At 41.6% G+C, this 23,319-nt stretch overlaps 1 protein-coding gene and 1 pseudogene across 1 annotated transcript; both read right to left on the bottom strand.

Annotated features, from left to right (window-relative positions):
• Nucleotides 1–1,150: 1,150 nt before the first annotated feature.
• Nucleotides 1,151–2,236, bottom strand: LOC114700262 (annotated as a pseudogene).
• Nucleotides 2,237–19,019: 16,783 nt separating this feature from the next.
• LOC114702029 (putative vomeronasal receptor-like protein 4) lies at nucleotides 19,020–19,922 on the bottom strand. The gene has a single exon (XM_028882257.1). The coding sequence runs from the start codon at nucleotides 19,920–19,922 to the stop codon at nucleotides 19,020–19,022; it is 903 nt and encodes a 300-aa protein (XP_028738090.1).
• Nucleotides 19,923–23,319: the final 3,397 nt, after the last annotated feature.

Below are 23,319 nucleotides of genomic sequence, written 5' to 3'. Positions count from 1 at the left end.
TTTGGTGTAACCAAACACAAAATAAATATGTATTCACCATTGTAAAGTAGAAGTATGATGTACGCAGATGTTTAAGGGGTTCTCACCATAGGTGATAGAAATGGTATTTTCAAATAGGGTACAAATCTGTCTCTAACAATTCTAGAGTTTTATGTTCAAAGATAATATAATAAGTTAACTATCAGTAAATATTTTTCATAATGGGTTCATCCAATATCTGATAACTAGACCCATATTCTCTACCCAGTATCTTATTGTGTGAATCCAATTGCAAAAATTGTCAATTAAATTAAATTAGAATCAGATCCTTATGCAGTTCTTTCATGATAGTGAATAGTGTTGTGGAGAGTCAGGGTGCAACAAAGGGCAGCTACCAATAGGCCCTGACTGCTTGCAAACACATTTATTTATCAATATTGAAAAAAGGAATTCACAATTTTATGAATAAAGCAATCATAGAGGGATATAGAATGGCACTTTACTGTGCATACATTACCTGGTTACACAGTCTATAGTCTATGTTACTGCAGACTCTCTTCATGTATCGATTAAGTGTTTCCATGCATTTCAGTTCTGTGATTGGTGTCAATGGATTCTATTGACTGAAATTTCACAGTACATGTCATTCCAAATAAAGGTGTCTTGATTCTTTATCATTTCTTTACAATTCCATAAGATCCTTTCTGTGGCTGGATAATTAACCTGCTTTTAAGCAGTACAAAATGGGCTTTTTGTGGTTAAATTATTGTGTTTAGGAAACAACAATTCTATAATGTATAATATTTTCCCCCAATGAAATTCTCAAAGAACAAATCTACCTGTGGCTATAGATCTAAGATAAGAAATTCCTGGCTAAAAGAGAAAAAGACGAGTTCTTTTGAAAAAATTTACCTAATTTGTCCTCACATATCCCACTCCTGGAGTCACAGTGCTGAGAAATTCATTTTCATAATCTGCAGTTAAAGGCACTTCTCCAGGGTACTTAGCTGGAGAAAATATCCATATCATTGTGATTTGCTTAGAACTCTCTCAAGTCAAGGCTGTGAGTCACTAGGATAACTGTCTAAGAATAAAAACATCTTTAAAGTGCTTTGGTTGAATTTTTTCTTAGCCACACAATATTAGAGAACTGAGATTTCTTTTATGCTTATTAAACGGATAAACGAGAGGGACATTTCCTCAATTTCTTCCACTGAGCTTGCCAACACTCAGCCGGAAGTCCATCCCTGTGAATCAGCACAAGGGGGCTGAAGACTGCATAACCATAGACCAGAAATTTTCGAATAATCATTATCTCAGAATCGTATTGAGATAAGTCTGAAGAGAGACTTAAAAATAGAGAAAAAGCACAGTCAGTACAATAGAAAAAAACAAAACAGAGCATTAGAAGGAGGACACTCTGGGCAGCTCTCAGCTCAGGGGGAGTTCTGTAGAGAAGCTTGGCCTTTTGAAAGTAGAGGACATGCTGGTGGTGCTTGTGGAGAAGAGATACCATGTAGCCACTGGCCCCTCCCATGGCTCCCTGAAACACAGCATCTCTCAGAACCATGAGAGGGAGAACAATCCACTTTGTTTTCTGACTTTCTAGCATAAAATAACAATGGTTTTCACCATTTTCAAGCTGTGACATATTCAGGTTTATACTTGTGATGGAGTGGATTAGGTTCACACTTATCAAAGCATTGAGTATCCAAAAGAATGAAAAGAATGGAAGGATGTGCCATGAAGACTTTGGTCTGAGCCTCCTCCACCCAGATGCTCTGGGACTGATGATGATGGCCTGGACCACAGTGAGGAGACTGCTGGTGCAGATGGAGAGGCCACGGGCCACCCTCTCCAGGTAAACAATGATCTTACAGCCTATGTCATCTAGGAAGTTTCTCAAACCAAAAACTGCTATTGTATTTGGCAATCCTTTAGCAAGAAGGATTATGATGTTTGCAAAAGCCAAGTGGATGAGAATAAGGTGTATGGGTTTCCTCTCAGGGCTTCTCCACCAACTGAACATATAATTCACAGAAACAGAAATGTTTCCCAGAGTGCCAAGCACAGTCATGAAGAAGAAAACTATTTCCTTAATAACCTTCAGAACCATTTCTTCCTTGTTAGGTAGAAAAACTTGTTTCCACGCTGTAAACACTTTTCAAAAAAGCATCAGTAATGCTAGACATGGATCTGAAAAACACATTTTGCACAATGGCATTTTCTAGTGTGCAAGAGGTAGCAATGGAAACATGTAATGTTTCAGAGTAGATCCTTGAAATGCCTCCTTTTTCCCACTGTGGACTCTGGGATATTGTGTGTTCTTTGACAGATGAGTTTGGTAACTGCTATTCAAAATCTAAAGTTTCAAAGGAGATTTTGATTTTTGAGCCATGCACTAGCAAAGTTGACTTGGTCTTGTGTGTGTGTGTGTGTGTGTGTGTGTGTGTGTGTGTCTGTCTGTCTGTCTGTCTGTCTGTCTGTCTGTCTGTCTATGTGCATGGATTATCCTAGTTAATTCTCAACATAGCTGAATTGAACTCCAAGTTTCTCCAACCAACATTTCTTTCTCTGTTTCTTGTTCCATTTCCCCACCTGACTCCCAAATCTGTGTGCCTTCCCCACATCACTTCCCAGACACTGGAATCCCTGCTGGGTCACCACCTGTAACTTATCTCAGATTTGGTACCTCACCCTCCACATTGTCTCCTCCTTTGTTGATATTCCTTTCTTGTCTGCATCTGGATTAGTAGACCTATTCCCAGGTCTGCATTTGGCTTCAAAGCTTTATAATTTGGATTTCTCCATTTAAATGTTTTGACATTAACTATTCTGTGATTTCACTCCATATAAATGATTATGCTTTAAAAAAAATCCTCAGTGAAAAGTCATATTGAATAATCTTTTCAGATAGGGTCCAACAATTAAACCTGAATCATCAAAAGACATCCTGAAAAGGAGTCCTGGGTTAAAAAGTCAAGTTACTACCCCGTTGTAATTAGGAAGAGCATCAAGAGGAATCTTGGGACATTTCCTAGGAGAGTGGGTAGCAGAGGGCTGTGATCTCGGTGGATATCTTCAGGGAATCTGTGACCCCCAATGAGCAACCTAAGGGCATCTAAAAGAGTTTGGAATATCTCTGGACCAGGGGATGATGATAACGTGGATGGGAGAAGGGGATTAATGAAGTATTATGTGATGCTATGAAATGAGTGCAGTTCATGACTTACGACTCCTCAGTATTTTCTACATACAGTACCGTAGGTTGGGGCATACTGTGTGACCGGGGATTCCCATCTAAGAGTTCACAGTGTCATTTGCCTCTGTGGGGCCTTGTGAGCAGCAGTTTGTCAGTTTGCTTTGCAGCTGCTTCTCCTGATTCTTCTCCAACCTGTTTATCAGGCAGGCTGCTTTGTTCTGCATAGGTGTGAGCTGATTCCAGAACCTTAGATCTCAGCAGGATGTTATTCTTCATGTTCAGGAACTCCGTTCTCATTTCTTAGGGACTTATGGTAAGTTTGGGCACCTTCTAGAATGAGAGGAAACTCGATATTTCAGTGGCTCCAGGGGTTTGTGTGTTCTGAGTACTTGGAATGCCTCGGTTCCCTATGCTCCCCCCTGTTACACTTACAGAATTGCTTTAAATGTCTGCGTCTTGATGATATCACCTGTGACCTGCATGAACATAGCCTTGTGGGTTCATGTAGTCTAATGACTCTAGTAATGTCAATTATGACCTTTCAACTGCTCCTCTAACAAAGGGGTAATTATCTCCTGTGCTATTGCATGCTAGAACTCAGGATACCATCCTATATGTCTGTAAATAATTAAACATGCTGCAGACATTAATAGCAGGTATATCAGCATCACTACATTCATTACTACATTTGGAATAATCATTAACTCTTCACCCAGAGATTGGAATCTGTAGAAATCCCTGCAATCCTTTCACTTCTAGTCCCGATGGAAAATATTGAATGTTTTCCACTTGTTCACAGACTAAGGATTCTACTTTCTAACTCTTTTCTTTTCTCCAAGGGACTAGGGATTCTACTTTCTAACACTCTTTTCTTTTTCTCCAAACGTTAAAGCTCTGTTTTGTTTGAAGCCAGCTTCTGGGACATCTCAAAAGTGATTTCTGTTTTCATATGAAGAATCACAGGGAAGTAGAGACAGCTCATCTCCTAGATTATCTTGTGAAATGTTTTAGGAGACATGATTTCTGTCTACAGAGACAAAGAATACCACAAACTGCATAACACTAGAACCCTGAGGTACATTAGTGATTTCTTCCATGCCAATAAATATAAGATTATTGCTCCTCTTCCTTAGCACTGGGATAAAATTACGACGAGCTGTTTCAGGATGTATCCTTCACAGCCTGGATCCTTTATGGCAGGGATTCTCAAGATGGTAACGGCAGCTGCTGCTCTAGTGGTTTATACTTCTCCCCATCTCCCAGCACACAATGATTAAAATTGACTTACAAGTGTGTACGATATCATGTGACAGAATCAAGAAACTTTAACCAAACCCTTCAAGTTTATTTTCAGTGTGTTTAAGACCTACCAACACTTTGCAAAAGAAAACATTTGCCAATATTTGAAATATGGAAATGTACCAAAATTAAAAAGTACAAATTTTATAAGCACAATGGTAATAACATGTTAGAATCATTATGCTAGTAAATATGGAGACTGAAAAAAAACAACATTTTGTCTGGCTTTCTCTCTCTTTCTCTCTTTTGCTTTTTTTTTTTTTTTTTTTTTTTTTTTTTAGACAAGGTCTTCTTATGTAACAGGCTGGTCCTCAACATGTAATCTTTCTAATTCATTACCCTAGTACTGATAATAGGAGTGTTCTATTCTGCCTGTCTCAATGTTTATTTTGTATTGTTTTAGTTCATTTTTTATGAATTTATATGCATGGATGTTTTGTCTGCATGTATGTATACGCAACATGCATGCCTGGTGTGTGTGGAGGCCAGAAGAAGACATCAGATCTCCCAGAACTATAGATTCAGATGATTGTGAGATATGGTGTGAGTGTTGAGACAAACCCAGGTTCTGTGGGAGAGCAGCAAGTGCTTTTAACCACAGAGTCATCTTTCCAGTCCCTGTCCAATATTTTGATACACTCTTGAAATTTTTATGCATCCTATAGCTTCATTTTTTTAAAAAAAGGCAAGGAGGGAGGTAACCATAGGCAAAGACCCAGCCAGAGCTCTGTCATGATCCTCCAGCCTGAGGATGGATAGAGATGCCTCAGCATTTCTGTTCCATTTCTGTGTTTCCAGGAACTTGACTCCTTTGATCTTTCTGGAGTCAGGGACCAGTCTCCTCAGGGCCAGAAGGAAAGCAGAGGTCCTGAGGGTCACAGCCTCTCAACTTTCCCTGGCTTAGGCAAAGAGAGAGACTTCTGCTTTAGTGAAACTCTCCCTGGCACAGTTGAGGGATCGAAGATCTTACCTCCATGAACTCACCTGGACCTCTGCGGTGCAGACAGTCTCTGGAGCAGCTCTGGAAGGTGACATTTGCCAGGTCCTATTTGTACTGTCAGGATTTGTGGGGCTCTTGGCTGCCATCAGGTAGTGAGGACTTCAAGTTTCATGTTGTCACAGTGTCAGGGGGAAGGAAGGCCTCTGCAGGGCTCCAGTCCCTGAAGTACAGCTTCCCCCTTTCTCCACAATTACCACATCTGTTTTGCCGGTAAGTTTTTCAAGCTTAATTAGGGTTTAATGAATTTGTGAGGAAGGATGTGAGATGAGAAAATGAACAACTAACTAAGTTTCTTTGTACAGAGCTCCCCGAATCTCCAGACTGTTTTTCACCTTCCCAAAGAGACAAGCTATGATCTGGCAGGGGACCAGCTTCTAACACTTAGATAAGTCACTTGCTTCTCTTTCTTAAATCCCTCCTTAGACAAAATTAGAATAAATGATACTCAGCACTGGGGATTCTGCTTATTGAGCAAGTTCCAAACATGGACCAGGATGAGTTTAGGGTCCCTTGTTCTCCCTGTGCCCGTTGGTAGTTAAGGTGTTCGCTGTAATTGACTGTTTCATTTCCTGCACTTTAAATATCATATGAGACTTGAAATATAAAGTTTAACCTTCCCCAACCTCGACTTCATTCCAACAACAATGTTAACTTGTTACGAAACTTCAAGGACACTTCTAAAACTCACGTGTGTCCAAGAGTGGTCCTTCTGTGTATTTTGCATTCTAGTGCCCAGAAGCCCTTTCTATCCCAAATGCAAAATGATGTAAATAAATGTGGGTGTAGGCTGACTGTAGAAATGATGGCATCATCGTCTTGTTCTTGAGGAGAAAGCACCACTGGGTTTCCTTGGGAGATGAGTTCGCGGTCACTCGTCTCTCTTTGTGCATTGTGTGGTGGTGTCTCTACACACGTGGGTGAAGCTGACATCTAATAGAAATCAGAAATTCTTCTGCTATAAATGAAATGACAGCTTTTGAGGAAACCAGGAATTCCATCCTCTCTACTGAATGGGGAAATCCAGGTGCACAGAAACTCAGTTGTACATTACATATGTCAGGGTGGACAGAAGTTGAAAAATAATTATTTCTGGTCCAACAAGGAGCACTTTCCTCTGTTCTCTCTGTTAATTTGTGTAGAAAATTTCTTAGTATCTTTTTTACCTTTGAAGTATAAAGAAAAATAAAGCAATTTATAGCTTGTAGTAGTTTGACTGATTTATTCAATAGAAGGCAAGAAAATATCAGAAAGAGAGACCTACCTTCATGGTGCTTCCATCTAGGACAAGTTCTGTAGAAAAAAAGAAGCTATCTCCGTGGGACGGAACCAGAACGAATCTGAACACTCCGTCTAGGGCCAACCCAGGGCCCAGCTGCTGATGCTGCGAAACCCAACAACTTGGAGGTATTAGTGAGACTACCCCGCTCAGCTGAAACCCATCTGGGAGAGGATTCAGATACCTACAGTTGGAAGTCTGAAGAAACAAGATCAGCTGAGGAGTTGACGAATGAACAAAATGTGACCTGGGAACACAGAAGAAGGTGCTGCCCAGCCACCAAACCAGATCACCAGAATCATAAGTATATACTTCACCGACTGAGATCAGCTGCCCCTAAAGAAATAGCCCAATAGCACCAAGACTAAAAATTAGAACAAGAGAGGCACTCTCAGACACAGACACCACCTGCACCACACAGAGGAAGAGATGAGTAGACGCCAGTGCAAAAATACAGGCAACAACATAAAGACCTATATGGCAACATCAGAACTTAGTGATTCTACACCTGCAAGACCTGAACATACCAAGACAGAAGAAACAGAAGAAATCAACCCTAAAAATGACTTTAAGAAGATGATAGAGGCCCTTAAAGAAGAAATAAAACATGCCCTCAAAGAGGAAATAAAAACTTTCCTTAAAGAGGAAATGAAAAACTCCCTTAATTAGGAAATAAAAAACTCCCTTAAAGAAATGGAAGAAAGAACAAACAAAAAATGGGAAGAAATCAAATCAAGCCAAGAAAAAGCAATTAAACAGATGAAAGAAACATTCCAAGATCTGAAAAATGAATTTGAGACAATAAAGAAAACACATGCTGAGGGAATGCTGGAAATAGAAATCCTGACTAAACGAACAGGAACTACAGAAACAAGTATAACCAACCGATTACAAGAGATGGAACAGAGAATCTCTGACACTGAAGACATAATAGAGAAAATAGATTCATCAGTCAAAGAAAACACTAAAGACAAAAAAGTCGTAACACAAAACGTCCAAGAAATTTGGGACACCATGAAAAGACAAAACCTAAGAATAATAGGGATAGAAGAAGGAGAAGAATACCAACTCAAAGGCACAGAAAATATATTCAACAAATCATAGAAGAAAACTTTCCTAACCTAAAGAAAGAAATACCTATGAAGATACAAGAAGCTTACAGAACACGGAATAGGCTGGATCCAAAAAAAAGTCCCCTCGCCACATAATAATCAAAACAGTAAACACACAGAACAAAGAAAAAATATTAAGAGCCGCAAAGGAAAAAGACCAAGTAACATATAAAGGCAAACCCATCAGAATAACACCAGACTACTCAATAGAGACTATGAAAGCTAGAAGATCATGGACAAATCTCATGCAGACACTAAGAGACCACGGATGCCAACCCAGACTATTATACCCAGCAAAACTCTCAACCACCATAGTCGGAGTAAACAAAATATTCCAGGATAAAACCAGATTTAATCAATACCTGTCCACAAACCCAGCCCTACAGAAAGCACTAGAAGGGAAAATCCAACCCAAAGAAGCTAAAAACATCCATTAAAAATCAAGCAATAGATAATCCCACACCAACATACACCACAGAAGGACAACACAACACAACCACAAAAAATAACAGGAATTAACAATCACTGGTCATTAACATCCATCAATATCAATGGTCTCACTCACCTATAAAAAGACACAGGCTAACAGAATGATTAAGAAAACAGGACCCATCCATCTGCTGCATACAAGAAACACACCTTAACTTCAAAGACAGACACTACCTCCGAGTAAAGGGATGGGAAAAGGCTTTCCAAGCAAATGGACCTAAGAAACAAGCTGGTGTAGCTATCCTAATATCTAATAAAATAGACTTCAAACTAAAATCAATCAAAAGAGATCAGGATGGACATTACATATTTATCATGGGAAAAATCCACCAAGATGAAGTCTCGATTCTAAACATTTATGCTCCAAATACAAAAGCACCCACATTCATAAAAGAAACACTACTAAAGTTTAAAACGCACATCAAACCCCACACATTAGTAGTGGGAGATTTTAACACACCACTCTCACCAAAAGACAGATCTACCAGACTGAAACTTAACAAAGAAATAAAGGACCTAACAGATGTTATGACTCAAATGGACCTAATAGATATCTACAGAACATTCCATCCTAACACAAAAGAATATACCTTCTTCTCAGCACCCCATGGAACCGTCTCAAAAATTGACCACATGCTTGGACACAAAACAAATCTCAACAGATACAAAAAAATTGGAATAACCTCCTGTATCTTATCAGACCACCATGCGTTAAATGTTAGACCTCAACAACAACAAAAATTATAGAAAACCCACAAACTCATGGAAACTGAATAATGCCCACCTGAAACATCAATGAGTCAAGGAAGAAATAAAGAAAAAAATTAAAGATTTCCTAGAATTCAATTAAAATGAAAGTACAACATACCCAAACTTATGGGACACTATGAAAGCAGTGCTAAGAGGAAAATTCATAGCTCTAAATGCACACATAAAGAAGATGGAGCAATCCCATACCAATGAATTAACAGCACAACTGAAAGCTCTAGAACAAAAAGAAACAAACTCACCCAGGAGAAATAGATGCCAGGAAATCATCAAATTGAGGGCTGAAATCAACGAAGTAGAAAACAAGAGAACAATACAAAAAAATCAATGAAACAGAGAGTTGGTTCTTTGAAAAAATCAACAAGATAGACAAACCCCTAGCCAAATTAACCAAAAGGCAAAGAGAGAGCACCCAAATTAACAAAATCAGAAATGAAAAGGGAGACATAACAACAGACAACGAGGAAATCCAGAGAATCATCATATCATACTTCCAAAACCTGTACTTCACAAAAATGGAAGACCAGGAAGAAATGGACAATTTTCTGGACAAATACCACATACCAAAATTAAATCAAGACCAGATAAACCATTTAAATAGACCAATAACCCCTAAAGAAATAGAAACAGTCATCAAAAGTCTCTCAAACAAAAAAAGCCCAGGACCAGATGGTTTCAGTGCAGATGTCTACCAGACTTTCAAAGAACTAATACCAATCCTCTTCAAAGTGTTCCACACAATAGAAACAGAAGGAACACTACCAAACTCTTTTTATGAGGCTACAATTACCCTGATACCCAAACCACACAAAGATGCAACAAAGAAAGAGAACTATAGACCAATTTCCCTCATGAACATTGATGCAAAAATACTCAACAAAATATTGGCAAACCGAATCCAAGAATACATCAAAACAATCATCCGTCACGACCAAGTAGGATTCATCCCAGGGATGCAAGGATGGTTCAACATATGAAAATCAGTCAATGTAATACACCATATAAACAAACTGAAAGAAAAAAACCACATGATCATCTCCTTAGATGCTGAAAAAGCCTTTGACAAAATCCAACACCCCTTCATGATAAAGGTCTTAGAAAGATCAGGAATACAAGGAACATTTCTAAACATAATAAAAGCAATTTATAGCAAACCAACAGCAAACATCAAATTAAATGGAGAGAAACTCAAAGCGATATCACTAAATTCAAGAACAAGACAAGGCTGTCCACTCTCCCCATATTTATTCAATATAGTACTAGAAGTTCTAGCTAGAGCAATAAGACAACAAAAGGAGATCAAAGGGATACAAATTGGCAAGGAAGAAGTCAAACTTTCACTATTTGCAGACGATATGATAGTATACATAAGTGACCCCAAAAACTCTACCAGGGAATTCCTACAGCTGATAAACTCCTTCAGTAAAGTGGCAGGATAGGAGATCAACTCAAAAAAATCAGTAGCCCTCCTATACACAAATGATAAAAGGGCTGAGAAAGAAGTCAGAGAAACATCACCCTTTACAATAGCCACAAATAATATAAAATACCTTGGGATAACACTAACTAAACAAGTGAAGGACCTTTTTGATAAGAACTTTAAATCTCTAAAGAAAGAAATTGAATAAGATATCAGAAAATGGAAGCATCTCCCATGCTCATGGATAGGTAGGAGTAACATAGTAAAAATGGCAATCTTACCAAAAGCAATCTACAGATTCAGGGCAATCCCCATCAAAATCCCAACACAATTCTTCACAGACTTGGAAAGAAAAATACTCAACTTCATATGGAAAAACAAAAGACCCAGTATAGCTAAAAGAATCCTATATGATAAAGCAACCTTTGGAGGCATCACCATCCCTGACCTCAAACTCTACTATAGAGATATAGTAATAAAAACAGCTTGGTACTGGTATAAAAACCGACATACAGACTAATGGAATCAAATTGAAGACCCTGACATTAATCCATGCACATATGAACACCTGGTTTTTGACAAAGGAGCCAAAACTATACAATGGAAAAAAGAAAGCATCTTCAACAAATGGTGCTGGCATAACTGGATGTCAATATGTACAAGATTACAAATAGATCCATATCTGTCACCATGCACAAAACTCAAGTCCAAGTGGATCAAAGACCTGAACATAAATCCAGTTACACTAAACTTAATAGAAAAGAAAGTAGGAAGCACTCTTGAACGCATTGGCACCGGAGACCATTTCCTAAATAAAACACCAACAGCACAGACCCTGAGCACAATAATTAATAAATGGGACCTCTCAAAATTGAGAAGCTTTTGCAGGGCAAAAGACACAGTCAATAAGACAAAAAGACAACCAACAGAATGGGAAAAGATCTTCACCAACCCCACATCTGACAGAGGACTGATCTCCACAGTATATAAAGAACTCAAGAAACTAGACATCAAAATACCGAACAATCCAACTAAAAAATGGGCTAAAGAACTAAACAGAGAATTCACAAAACAAGAACTACAAATGGCTGAAAGACATTTAAAGAAATGCTCAACATCCTTAATCATCAGAGAAATGCAAATCAAAACGACTCTGAGATACCACCTTACACCTGTCAGAATGGCTACCATCAAAAACACCAATGACAGCCAAAGTTGGAGAGGATGTGGAGCAAAGGGAACACTTCCTCTGTTGGTGGGAATGTACACTTGTACAACCACTGTGGAAATCAGTATGGCGGTTTCTCAGAAAATTAGGAATCGAACTACCTCAAGACCCAGCCATCCCACTCTTGGGCATATACCCAAGGAATGCTGATTCATACCATAAAGATACATGCTCAGCTATGTTCATAGCAGCACTATTTGTAATAGCCAGAACCTGGAAACAACCTAGATGCCCATCAACGGAAGAATGGAAGGAAAATTGTGGTACATACACACAATGGAGTACTACTCAGCAGAGAAAAACAATGAAAGCATGAAATTTGCAGGCCAATGGATGGAACTAGAAAAAAATCATCCTGAGTGAGGTAACCCAAACCCAGAAAGACAGTCATGGCATGTACTCACTCATAAGTGGATTCTAGATATAAAATAAAGAACAATCAGACCACAACCCTTAGAACCATAGAGGCTATATATATATAGCATGGAGGCCCCAAGGATGACTGTGGCTTATAATAAATTTCGGTTCTACTCAATTATTGAAAAAAATTAGCCAAATGAATGGAAACACATGAACTGTGAACCAAAGGCTGAGGGGCCCCCAGCTGGATCAGGCCCTCTGAATAGGTGAGACAATTGATTGGCTTGATCAGTTTGGGAGGCAACTAGGCAGTGGGACCAAGTCCTGTGCTCGTTGCATGAGTTGGCTGTTTGAAACCTGGAGCTTGTGCAGGAACACTTGGCTCAGTCTGGGAGGAAGGGACTGGACCTGCCTGGACTGAGTCTATCAGGTTGATCACAGTCCTCGGGGGAGGATTTGCCCTGGAGGAGGTGGGAATGGGGGGTAGGCTGGGGGTAAGGGGAGGGTGCGGGAGGGGGAGAATAGGGGAACCCATGGCTGATATGTAGAACTGAATGGTATTGTAAAATAAAAAAAAAATAATAAAAAATAAAAAAATAAGAGGACAGTATTACATAAAATACAACATCCTTAATTCTAACACTATATCAACTCTAAATTGTGGTGACATTGTGTTCCCCAAAATATTGTACACCCTAATAAACTTATGTGGGGTCAGAGACAGAACAGCCACTAGATACAAAGGCTAGAAAATGGTGGCACTCACACCTTTAATCCTAGCATTCCAGAGGTAGAAATCCCTCTGGATCTCTATGAGTTCAAGGCCACATTGGAAACAGCCAGGCATGGTGACTCATGCCTTTAATCCAAAGAAGTGAGCCTTTAATCTCAGGGAGTGATGGCAAAAGCAGAAAGATATATAAGGTGTGAGGACCAGAAACTAGAAGCATTTGGCTGGTTAAGCTTTCAGGCTTCTAGCAGCAGTTCAGCTGAGATTCATTCTGGATGAGGACTCAGAGGCTTCCTCCAGTGTGAGGAAACAGGACCAGCTGAAGAACTGGTGAGGTGAGGTGGCTGTGGCCTGTTCTGTCTCTCTGATCTTCCAGCGTTCACCCCAATAATTGACCTCAGGTTTGTTTTTATTGATAAGAACTTTTAAGATTTATGCTACACTAAATCTTAGGACAAAATGGATTTTATTTTAAACTAGCTCCATTACAACATAATCAGCCTCACATGAAGACACAAGAAATATGACTGGCAAGATGTTGACGATTATAAAACTTACTATCAGCATTGTTTCTAGCTTTGAGGTTTTGAAGTAACTACCCACTGCAAAAAAGAAGCTTCCGTGACTAAACCTATGGCAACACTGACTTGGGTATAGTCAAGTATTTACAGTGGGATCTGACAGGCCCATCATGTCTAGTTAGCAAAGTAACAGCTGCAGTCTCCCCACTAGGGCTGTGGATACCCCACCCCACCACAGGCTTTAGACCAGCTCTGTGGTATCAGATGTGAAGTCCGTTCTGTTTATGGGGTTTCAGATCCAGCCAGAGAGCATCTGGTTGTTTCCCTGTCAGTCATGCCTTTATCGCAACAGTTGGGCATGTCCTGTGTGTCACCTTGGTAGTTCAGCATGCTTGGTCCCCAGAGAAGGACAAATGGTGCTGGGGAAACTGAGAACACACAGGTAGAAGATGTATTCTAGATCTGTACATGTTATCCTCCAACGAATCAGCTCCAAAGACCTTAATGTGAGATAGCGAATTAAGAAATTACTTGAGGAAATGCAAAAAAATGTAAAAAACAAAACACAAACAACTTGAAGATATAGACAAGCACATTCTCAGTGTGACTCCAGTTGCCCAGTAAAGTAGCAAATGATTGACAGGAAGGACCCCACAAAGTTCAAAACTTTGTAGCTCAATGAAAATATTTACTGCGGTAAAGAGACAACCTACAGAATGGAGGCACTCTTTCTGAGCTATGCGCCTGACTGTTGCATCTGTTTAGAGGGAGCACTCCTTAGAGAGAGCCGAAAGTCTCTGCTGCCAGCCCCACCTCACTAGATCTGCCTTTCCTGAGCTGCTCATCAGGTTTTCCATGGAAGCCTGAGTCCTGCTTGCTGGAAGTGTCTTCAGCAGTGAGGCACTCGCTCCTGGGTCTCCTCTGCCTTGGTGTCCATGCCATCCCAGGAACACACTGAGCTGGGCACTGGGGGAGGCCTGGGCCACTGCTGCGGTCTGTCTGATAGGGGGGATGTCTGTTGTGCAACTCGCCTTGGTGACATCACTGTCCATGTCTATCATCCTGGGGAGGAGCTGTCTTCAGAGAGGTCTTGGAGCCACGCATCACACCCTTACCTCTCTTCTTCTTGTTTTCCTCTTTCCCGTTTGGCTCCATCCAAAGGACCTACTTGAAGACTCACATATGCTTGTCACCCGAGGTCACCTGCTGGTTCCCTTTGTGCACCTTTCTGGTGGCTGTCATGGCTTTCTTGACATCATCGTCTCTGGCCAAGATCCAGGTCTGGATTGAAACCAACTACCTGACCAATGTGTGTGGGGTGGTGGGCTGGGAAACACACCTGATGGGCATTTGTGTGCTCCGGGGCCATGGCCCTTCTATGTTACCACGCTACGAGGTCTTCAGTGTGTCTGCATTTATCTTAGTTCATTTATTCTTACTTTTTTTTTTTTTTTTTTTTTTTTTTCAATTTTCAAGCAAGTAATGGGAAAGCACCACCATCTGAAATTATTATACAGCAGGGAGTTCGCTTCTTTCACTGGTGTCCTCCATATCGTCCCACAAGCTGATCCCATATAGAGGATATTTCCTTGTAACAGGGTGGCGTTTAATATTAACAAACCCTACCTGGAGAGCTTGCTCAATGGTCAAAGTGCTTGGCTTCCAAGTGTGAGTTCCAATTCATTTAAATGCCTGGTGGGGTGGCATCCTGCCTGTAATTCCAGTCTCAGAAGCCAGGGACAGTTATAAAAAATATTCCAATGTTATTTCTAATCATCAGAATTATGCAACTTATACAAAAATCTTCTTCCTGACCATCCAAAGTTATAGTGTGTGCCCAAAGATGGAATATTTTCTTGAGATAAACACACAAGCAGTAGGGAAACAGCCAAATGGTAATTCCTTGGGTATGTCAATATTCTGAAGTTCAGAGGAGGGGACACGTCTCTCTCTAAAGTATGAGATCTCCTTACACTGCTCCCCCTGTTTTGCTCCTGGTCATGGATCCTGGGAGAGCCTGTGACAAGGAGGAAGTGCTGGGTAAGTTCCCTTACATGATAACTACTGAAGCTAACTGGGGGCACAAACGTGGGCAACCATTAGCTGTTCTTTATCTAAAGAGACCTCCTGCAGAGCAGGGGACTACTGTTTCCACTGTAATGGACACTGGGAATTCGCTAGGAGAATTTTCAAGGGTTTTCACTATACCCACCAAATAACAGTCCAGAGTAAGTGGATAAGTGATTTCAGCTTTTCCAAAAAAATCATCACACACTGTGTAACAAAGGTACATTTCTTGAAGGTTAGTTATATATCACCTTACTTTTAAAGATGTAAGAGAAAATGAAGACAATATACAGATCTGGATAGAAATGCTAAGTTAGGAACAGATCTGTCATTCTGTTCACACTGTCCACTCATAAGAAAGACTCATACAACCTGTAAATATAACTGCTGTAGAGAAACAGCTCTCCTCCCTAGCCATGCATCTACTTCATAATACTCTGAAAGTGGCTTTTAACCTAGGTAGACCTTAGTAAAACCCTAGTTTATCTTAAAAAGAGCAGTATTTTACAGACCCACGGCCTGGGCTTTCTCTTGCTGTGCTCTGGAGAGTTTCAACTTTTGGGCCCGGGAGAGACCAGGAGGACTGAGCTTCCTTCCTGCCAGGTGCTTGTTTGATACTGAGCTGCAGGGAGTTGGTTCGGCTCTACTTCTTCGGGAACTGTGGAGGTGTTTCCGTTTCTCTTCCTGCAGGAACTGTAGCGAGCTGATGGACAGCTTTGGTGACCAGCCTCGCTGCCCTCTGGGCGGTGAACACACTGCACTGATCGAAGCTTCCAGGGGAAGTCCACAGCACAGGATTCTGGAGGGCACAGGGTCGGGGGGCTTTCTGGACCCTCCACTTCCTCTTTGGCCAGAGGCTGTGGAGTTCTCACAACCACCAGTATCCTTCTGCTTGGCAAGGCTGTGCCTCCTGACCTTCACCAAGCAGATCTCCAGTGCGTCCTCAGTTCCCTGGTCTCCTAGGCCACAGCTCAGCAGCGTGTGTTCCTCTGCGCCTGTGCAGCATAGGACACAAAGGAGGCTGGGATTCCAGGCAAAGTGGTTTAGCCAACCCCAGATGTGCAGTTTAAATCAATGTGAGTGACAGGGGCGAGAGGTGGAAACCCCAGTGTTACTAACAATCTGTTAGTGAGACATTTACACATCAGTGTGCCAGTGAGGCTCTGGCCTGGAGCGTGGTCTCCGGACCCGCGATGGCATCATTTTAGAGAACCCGGTGGCCAAGCCTCCCGTGGTGATTATTTAAGAACTAACATGATGAGAATTGTCCTGCGTTGACATCACGAGTTTCCTAACCATTCTGGAACCTGACAAGGTCAAATAACTGGTGAGCAAACCTGCTGGACTGTGATGACATCTCCTGTCTCCCTGTCCTCCTCACTGCTGTACAAACTACCCCAGAAAAGGTCCCCTCCTCCTCGGCACCTACACTGTCTTGCTCTCTTCCTCTCCTTTGAAGGGGAAAACTGTTGTATTTCTGACAGTGTGGCCTCCAGCATTTTCCCCAATGCTAATGAGAAGCTACAAGTCACACCATAGGGACGGTTAATGGAAAGATAGTAACAATCTACTTTCCACCTGCCTAGAAACCCTAAACTCCTCTTAAGTGGCTTAGTACTAGTTGTCTTAGTGAGGGTTTCTATTGCTGTGAAGAGACACCATGACCAGGGCAACTCTTTTTTTTTTTCTTTTAATTTTTTAAATACACTTCTTTTAATTTTAATTAAAATACAATTACATCAAATACACGGAGAAATGGATGAGATCTACATGAACAGCCTGGTCATGAGTGGGAACAATGAAGGGCGACGGTCGAGGGAAAGAGAGTGGGAGATCCTAGCTGGATCAAGAAAAGAGAGGGAGAACAAGGAATAGGAGACCATGGTAAATGAAGACCACATGAGAAGGGGAGGAAGCAGAGAGCTAGGGAGGCCCACGGAGATCCACAAAGATACCCCCACAAAAGACTGCTGGCAATGGTCGAGAGACGGCAGGAACTGACCTACTCTGGTGATGGGATGGCCAAACACCCTAATAGTCGTGCCATAAACCCCATCCAAGGACTGAGGAATCTGGATGCAGACATCCACGGCTGGGCCCCTGGTGGAGCACTGGGAGTCTAATTAGTGAGAAAGAAGAGGGTTTTATATGAGCGAGAATTGTTGAAGCCAAGGTTGGATAAAGCACAGGGTCAAATATCCAAATGAATGGAAGCACACGATCTATGAACCAAAGGCTGAGGGGCCCCCAACTGGGTCAGGCCCTCTGAATGGGTGAGACAGTCATTTGGTTTGATCTGTTAGGGAGGCAGCTGTGCGTTGGTGCCGGGTCCTGGGCTCCTTGCATGAGTTGGCTGTTTGAATCCTGGGACTTATGCAGGGACGCTTGGCTCGGTCTGGGAGCGGGGGACTGGACCTGGCTGGACTGAGTCTACCAGGTCGATCCCGGTCCTCGGGGGAGACCTTGATCTGGAGGAGGTGGGAATGGGGGGTGGGCTGGGGGAAGGGGGAGGGGGGGCGAGAGGGGGAGAACAGGGAAATCTGTGGCTATTATGTTGAACTGAATGGTGTTGTAAAATTAAAAAAAAATAAAAAAAACCACTTCTTTTAATTTTAATTAAAATACAATTACATCATTTTCTCCTTTCCTTTCCTCTCTCCAACCATTTCCATGTCTCCTACCTCCAGTCACTCGCGTCTTTTGATTCTACACTTTCTCACATTTCCCCTCTGCTTTGTTTCTCATTGATGGCCTTTAAATTATTATTTTTTTCTTTTTTTTATATATATATTTTATTTTACAATACCATTCAGTTCTACATAGCAGCCATGGGTTTCCCTATTCTCCCCCCTCCCACCCCTCCCCTTACCCCAGCCTACCCCCCATTCCCACCTCCTCCAGGACAAGTCCTCCCCCCTGAGGACTGCGATCAACCTGGTAGACTCAGTCCAGGCAGGTCCAGTCCCTTCCTCCCAGACTGAGCCAAGTGTCAAGGCAACTCTTATAAAGGAAAACATTTAATTGGGGTGGCTTACAGTTTCAGAGGTTTAGTCCATTATCATCATGGTGGGAATTGGTGGTGCTCAGGCAGACATGGCGCTGGAGAAGGAGCTGAGAGTTCTGTATCTTTATCCACAGGCAGTAGAAAATAGAAGGTATCTGTGTCCACACTCTGTGTAGCTTGAGCATAGGAGGCCTTAAAGCCTGGCCCCACAGTGACACACTTCCTCTAAGGCCACACCTCCTAATAGTGCCACTCCCTATGAGCTTATGAAAGCCAATTACATTCAAGCTACCATAGTAGTCTTATTTTTAAAAGTAAATTATTATAATGCTTAACTGATTTAATGTTTGGATATGTTAGCATACCAAGGTAAATTGTGGTATGATGGGTAATGCTTGTAATGCCCAGGAAGGTGCTAGGTCAGGACCTGGGCTATAAAGATGCTTCCAGGACAGCTTACAATACATAGCAAAGCTACGTGCTCACCACGTGCCCTCCAAAATTAAGGCAAATAAATAACACTGTGTATCTTGAGCTCATAGAGAAATGTAATCCTAGTGTTTCTCAGTGTGAACACAAGGCTTTAGCAACAGGAACAGCTCTGCTCATCAGGACAAAGGGGCTGAGAACAGCATAACCAAGTACTAGACATGTTTTAATATTTAGTATGATGGAGTCATGAGTCACCATGGAACCTGTGTAAAAGGAGAAAATGAAGTCTGCCCAATAAAAGACAAGGAAACAGGCCATGAGAATGAGAATGCTCTGTGCAGCTTTGATCTCTGGACTGAAACTATTTACAGGCCTGCAGCTGTGGAGGTAGAGGACTTGCTTGTGATGTTTATACAGATAAAAAGAAATGTGTCCACTGCTCCAGCCCATGAGACTCTGAAAGATGAGGTCACGAACAGCCATGAGCGAGAGGAAAAGCCACTTGATTGTGTCCCTGGATGGAAGCATATAGCAATATCCAATATACCCTGCAACTCCAGATCTGTTCAAGCTGCCGCCTGCTGTCATATAGTACAACAAGTTGGAACTTGTGAGGGCATTAAAGATCCAAAAGAGTAAGACATAGGTAAGAATTTGCCATGAGGTCTGTGGTTTGAGCTTCCTCCAAATGGTGGTCCCGGGACTGATGGTGAGAGCCTGGACCACGCTGAGGAGACAGGTGGTGCAGATGGAGAGGCCCCGGGCCGTCCTTGCCAGATAAACCACAGCTTTACAGCCAATATCTCCGAGGAAGTTTCTGAAATAAAACACTGTGGCTAAGTCTCTGACCCCTGTGGTGCAAATAATGATCATATTAGAAAATGCCAAGTGGATGAGAATGAGGTCCACAGGCTTTTTCTCAGTGCCCAAGGCAGACATGTACACCTGTCTCACAAACATTAGGATATTTCCCACAATTCCAGGCCCAATAAAACAAAGGAAGATTATTGTCTGGATAATGTTACTCCACTTCATCTTCTGACTTCATGCACAGTGCTAGGGAAAATCATATGAGAAACATGTCAGATGTTCTCTGCTTATTCCAACGAAAAGAATGGTTTCAAGTATGTAAGCACATACTATCTTTTCTTAATGATGCTTGGTCATATTCTTGGTCTTTTGTTTTTTGTTTGTTTATTTGTTTTTGGTTTGTATTTTTTCCATTCCCATGGAAATGATATAGCTACAATAAGGGTATAAATCCTACCTTTCATGATGATCCTCATTCCCTCAATTTCATGTGACCATGCTCTTCCTAGAACAAAGCTAAAAGCATGGCATCACTTTGTCAGTTCTCCAAACAACACAGTCCTGATTATTAGCCTGACAGGCCTCTTCCTTTTCCCTCCTCACACCCAGTGTGACCTCAGGCTCCTGGACTGTGTTGGCGCCTCATCCTGGTCCTCTTCACTGTCCATATGCAACCATCACTGAAGTGGATGTGGAACTAATAAAGAGCTTGACACTCCTCCAGAAAACTGTTCTTGAACAAATGGACTGGCTTCTCAGGGGAGATTGTATGACATACTCCACTTCTCATATCCCTTTCCATAAGTGGCACAGGAGTGAATGTTTTGTGGGATGTAGAGGACAGGAGTCCTGTCCTCTCTCATCAAGGTGGGAGTAAGTCTGATGGGATTTGTGTTCCCAGCTTTCTAGGTACGACAAACCTGGAAGGTAATTTTCTTTTCCTCCCACCTACCTTGTTCTTGCTCTCTCTTTCTACTGAGACTTCCTCTAAAAGAAAACACCACGCAAACATTTCCTAGCTCAGGCACTGGCTATATGGACTCTAACCCAAGAGGCATGCAGCTGATTATATGCTTTAAGGTGTGTTGAGAAGAACAATTTCTCAGTTAGAAATGCCACAACCAATGATCTACATCTCTCTAATATTCCATGCAAATGTGTAAACTGTTTATGAATGGTATCCTTTTCATATTTCTCCTTATATATTCAAGTCAAAATATTCTTTTAGGAGCTGGGGATACAGCGTAGTCTGTAAAAGGCATGCTGTCCAAATATGAGGATCCAAGTCTGATCCCCAGCAACCAAATAAAAACTGGCCAAAGAAGTGCAGATTTGAAGCCCCAGTGCTGGTGGGAAGGGTTTGATATGGAGAGAGACATGTCCTTGGAGTTCCCTGCTCAGCTAGCCTAGCAGAATCAGGGAGCTCTATGTTCAGAGAGACCTGACTGAAAACTGATGGTGGAAAGCTATTGAAGCAGACCCCAATGCTGATCTCTGGCCTCTGCTTGTACACACACTTGTGCAAGATTAACTGCACACACATACCCCCCCTCCCCTCAAAAAACACCTACACATAACACACAATGCTGTTGGAACAGACAAATATGCTATCTGCTTCACCTCTTAGAAAACATTCAGAATGCAATTCAACCTTAATTGTCTTTGTCCTTCACTATTTAGCATCCTTTCCTTATCACAATTATTCCTGAATTCCCTTCACCCCCTCAAATGTAGCACTGGTGCTTTCCTAGCCACAGGACTGTGCATAATATACCCTGGTTGATCTTTGTCAGGGCATCATGCTTCACAGCGACCTACTCTCCATCTTATCCATATCAGCTCCGAGTTTCACCTGCTGTGCTTTCCCTGAACTCTCCAGGCTGTCTTCCCTGTGGGTCTGCTGCCTTCCTGCCCTGGATAGTGAGCATGCCTCATAGACACTGCTTTGGTTTGGAGAATCTGCTAATGCATACTCAAAACTAGTTTATGAACAAGTTATTAAATGAGGCACTTCTTTTTAAAACTGCACACTAAACACAGAGGAAAGCTGGCAGCCCACGTGTAGAAACACTCAAATTGGTCTCTTTCTTATGATATTTAAAAACTGAATGGCCTGAAGAAGTCAACTTAGTTTGGGTGACACATTTGGTACACGAATTTGCAAGCTTCCATCAATTTAGTGAAAGATATGAATTATCCTTTAATAAAAGTATAGTGGTTTAAATTGACTTGCAATATCTCTGTAATAATTTTTTTTGTGATTTGATGAGGTTTTCAGATACTTCTAAGTTCTTGGAGCCATTGGTAATAGAATTTGTAAGAATGAAGTAGCCCTTGATCTCCTTAACAGTGCTGCATCTGAACTGAAAGAGCTTCAAGTCTAATGTCTATAAGCACTTGTCTAATTCAGGGCCGCTATGCCATATTTTAATAAGCTTTCACATGTTTCTCACCTAAGGCATGTAACAGTAAATTTACTCTGCATGAATGAAATGAAATCAAGGTTTTTGTCACAAAATATGTGGGAGTGTGTTAAAAATATACCAAATGCTTGAGAAATACCATAAACTTTAGAAGTTTAAAGTACATGGTGCTGAGAAGATGCTTCACTTGGTAAAATACCCCCGTAGAGGCATGAGGACCTGAGTTCCATGCCCAGAAACCCCACAAAAATGCCATGTGGCATCCTGCTTTTAATTCCAGCATTGTGGATGCAGAGAGAGGAAGATCTCTTGGAGTCTCTAGCCAGCCAGTCGAGGAGAAGCAGTGAGCTGCAGACATGCGAGGTTGATATCTTGTCCACACACAATCATACACACTCATGCATGCACACACATGCAGACACCTCTACCTGCATATACCAATGTACCCCCACCACTTGCACATACCAACATGTTCTCCCCACCCTGTATACACAGACACACAGACACACACAGAGAAACACACACACACACACACACACACACACACACACACACACACACACACACTAAGTTAAGCATGCACAAGAACCTTGTTTACAATCAACCACTCCAGACTCAAATCCAGTCTCTCATTTCTGCTTGTATCACATTGATCATGTAATCTGGCTTCCTCACATCCAGTGTTCTCCTCTGTAACCTGAGGATGCTGCTTTGTCCCATGCAAACATACTGTGAGGTGTCAAGTATCAGAAACAGAATTATTTTTCTAAAGAAATCATTTTTTTCTCTTACCTGAGAGTAATGTCCACTTTCTCCAAGTCTGTGCAATTGTACACTGTGTTCACTGTGTTATAGTTTGGCAAGTTCAGAAAAACAAAACCAGAGTCAGAGGCAAGAGAGCCCTATCTTAAAAGACTGAAAAACATGAGAAATGAGATGCTCAGCTCAAACAAAGCCTTTGATTTTTTTTTTTTTTTTGAATGTAAAATGTGGAAAGCGTAAGTCCTTCCCCACATCCAGACTCAAATGCCCCCAGACCCCCATGTCCTGTCTCTGCCGGGCCATGGGATGAGCAGCTCTGCCTCCATGCACCACAGACTGCTGCAAACTCTGACTAACCAAGGTTCTGGATGACAGGTTGAAAGTGATAAACTGTTTGCTCCCCGGGTCCTGCCGCCTTCCTTTTTGCACAGTGACAG

The sequence above is a fragment of the Peromyscus leucopus genome, chromosome 5, assembly GCF_004664715.2.
Source record: "Peromyscus leucopus breed LL Stock chromosome 5, UCI_PerLeu_2.1, whole genome shotgun sequence".
Classification (NCBI taxonomy): domain Eukaryota; kingdom Metazoa; phylum Chordata; class Mammalia; order Rodentia; family Cricetidae; genus Peromyscus; species Peromyscus leucopus.
The sequence above is the reverse complement of the archived record's forward strand: the minus strand, read 5'-3'. Positions and strand labels throughout refer to the sequence as shown.

Excerpts from the sequence above, each read along its gene's own strand:
- LOC114702029 (XM_028882257.1), bottom strand. The coding sequence starts at position 19,922 with ATGAAGTGGAGTAACATTATCCAGACAATAATCTTCCTTTGTTTTATT.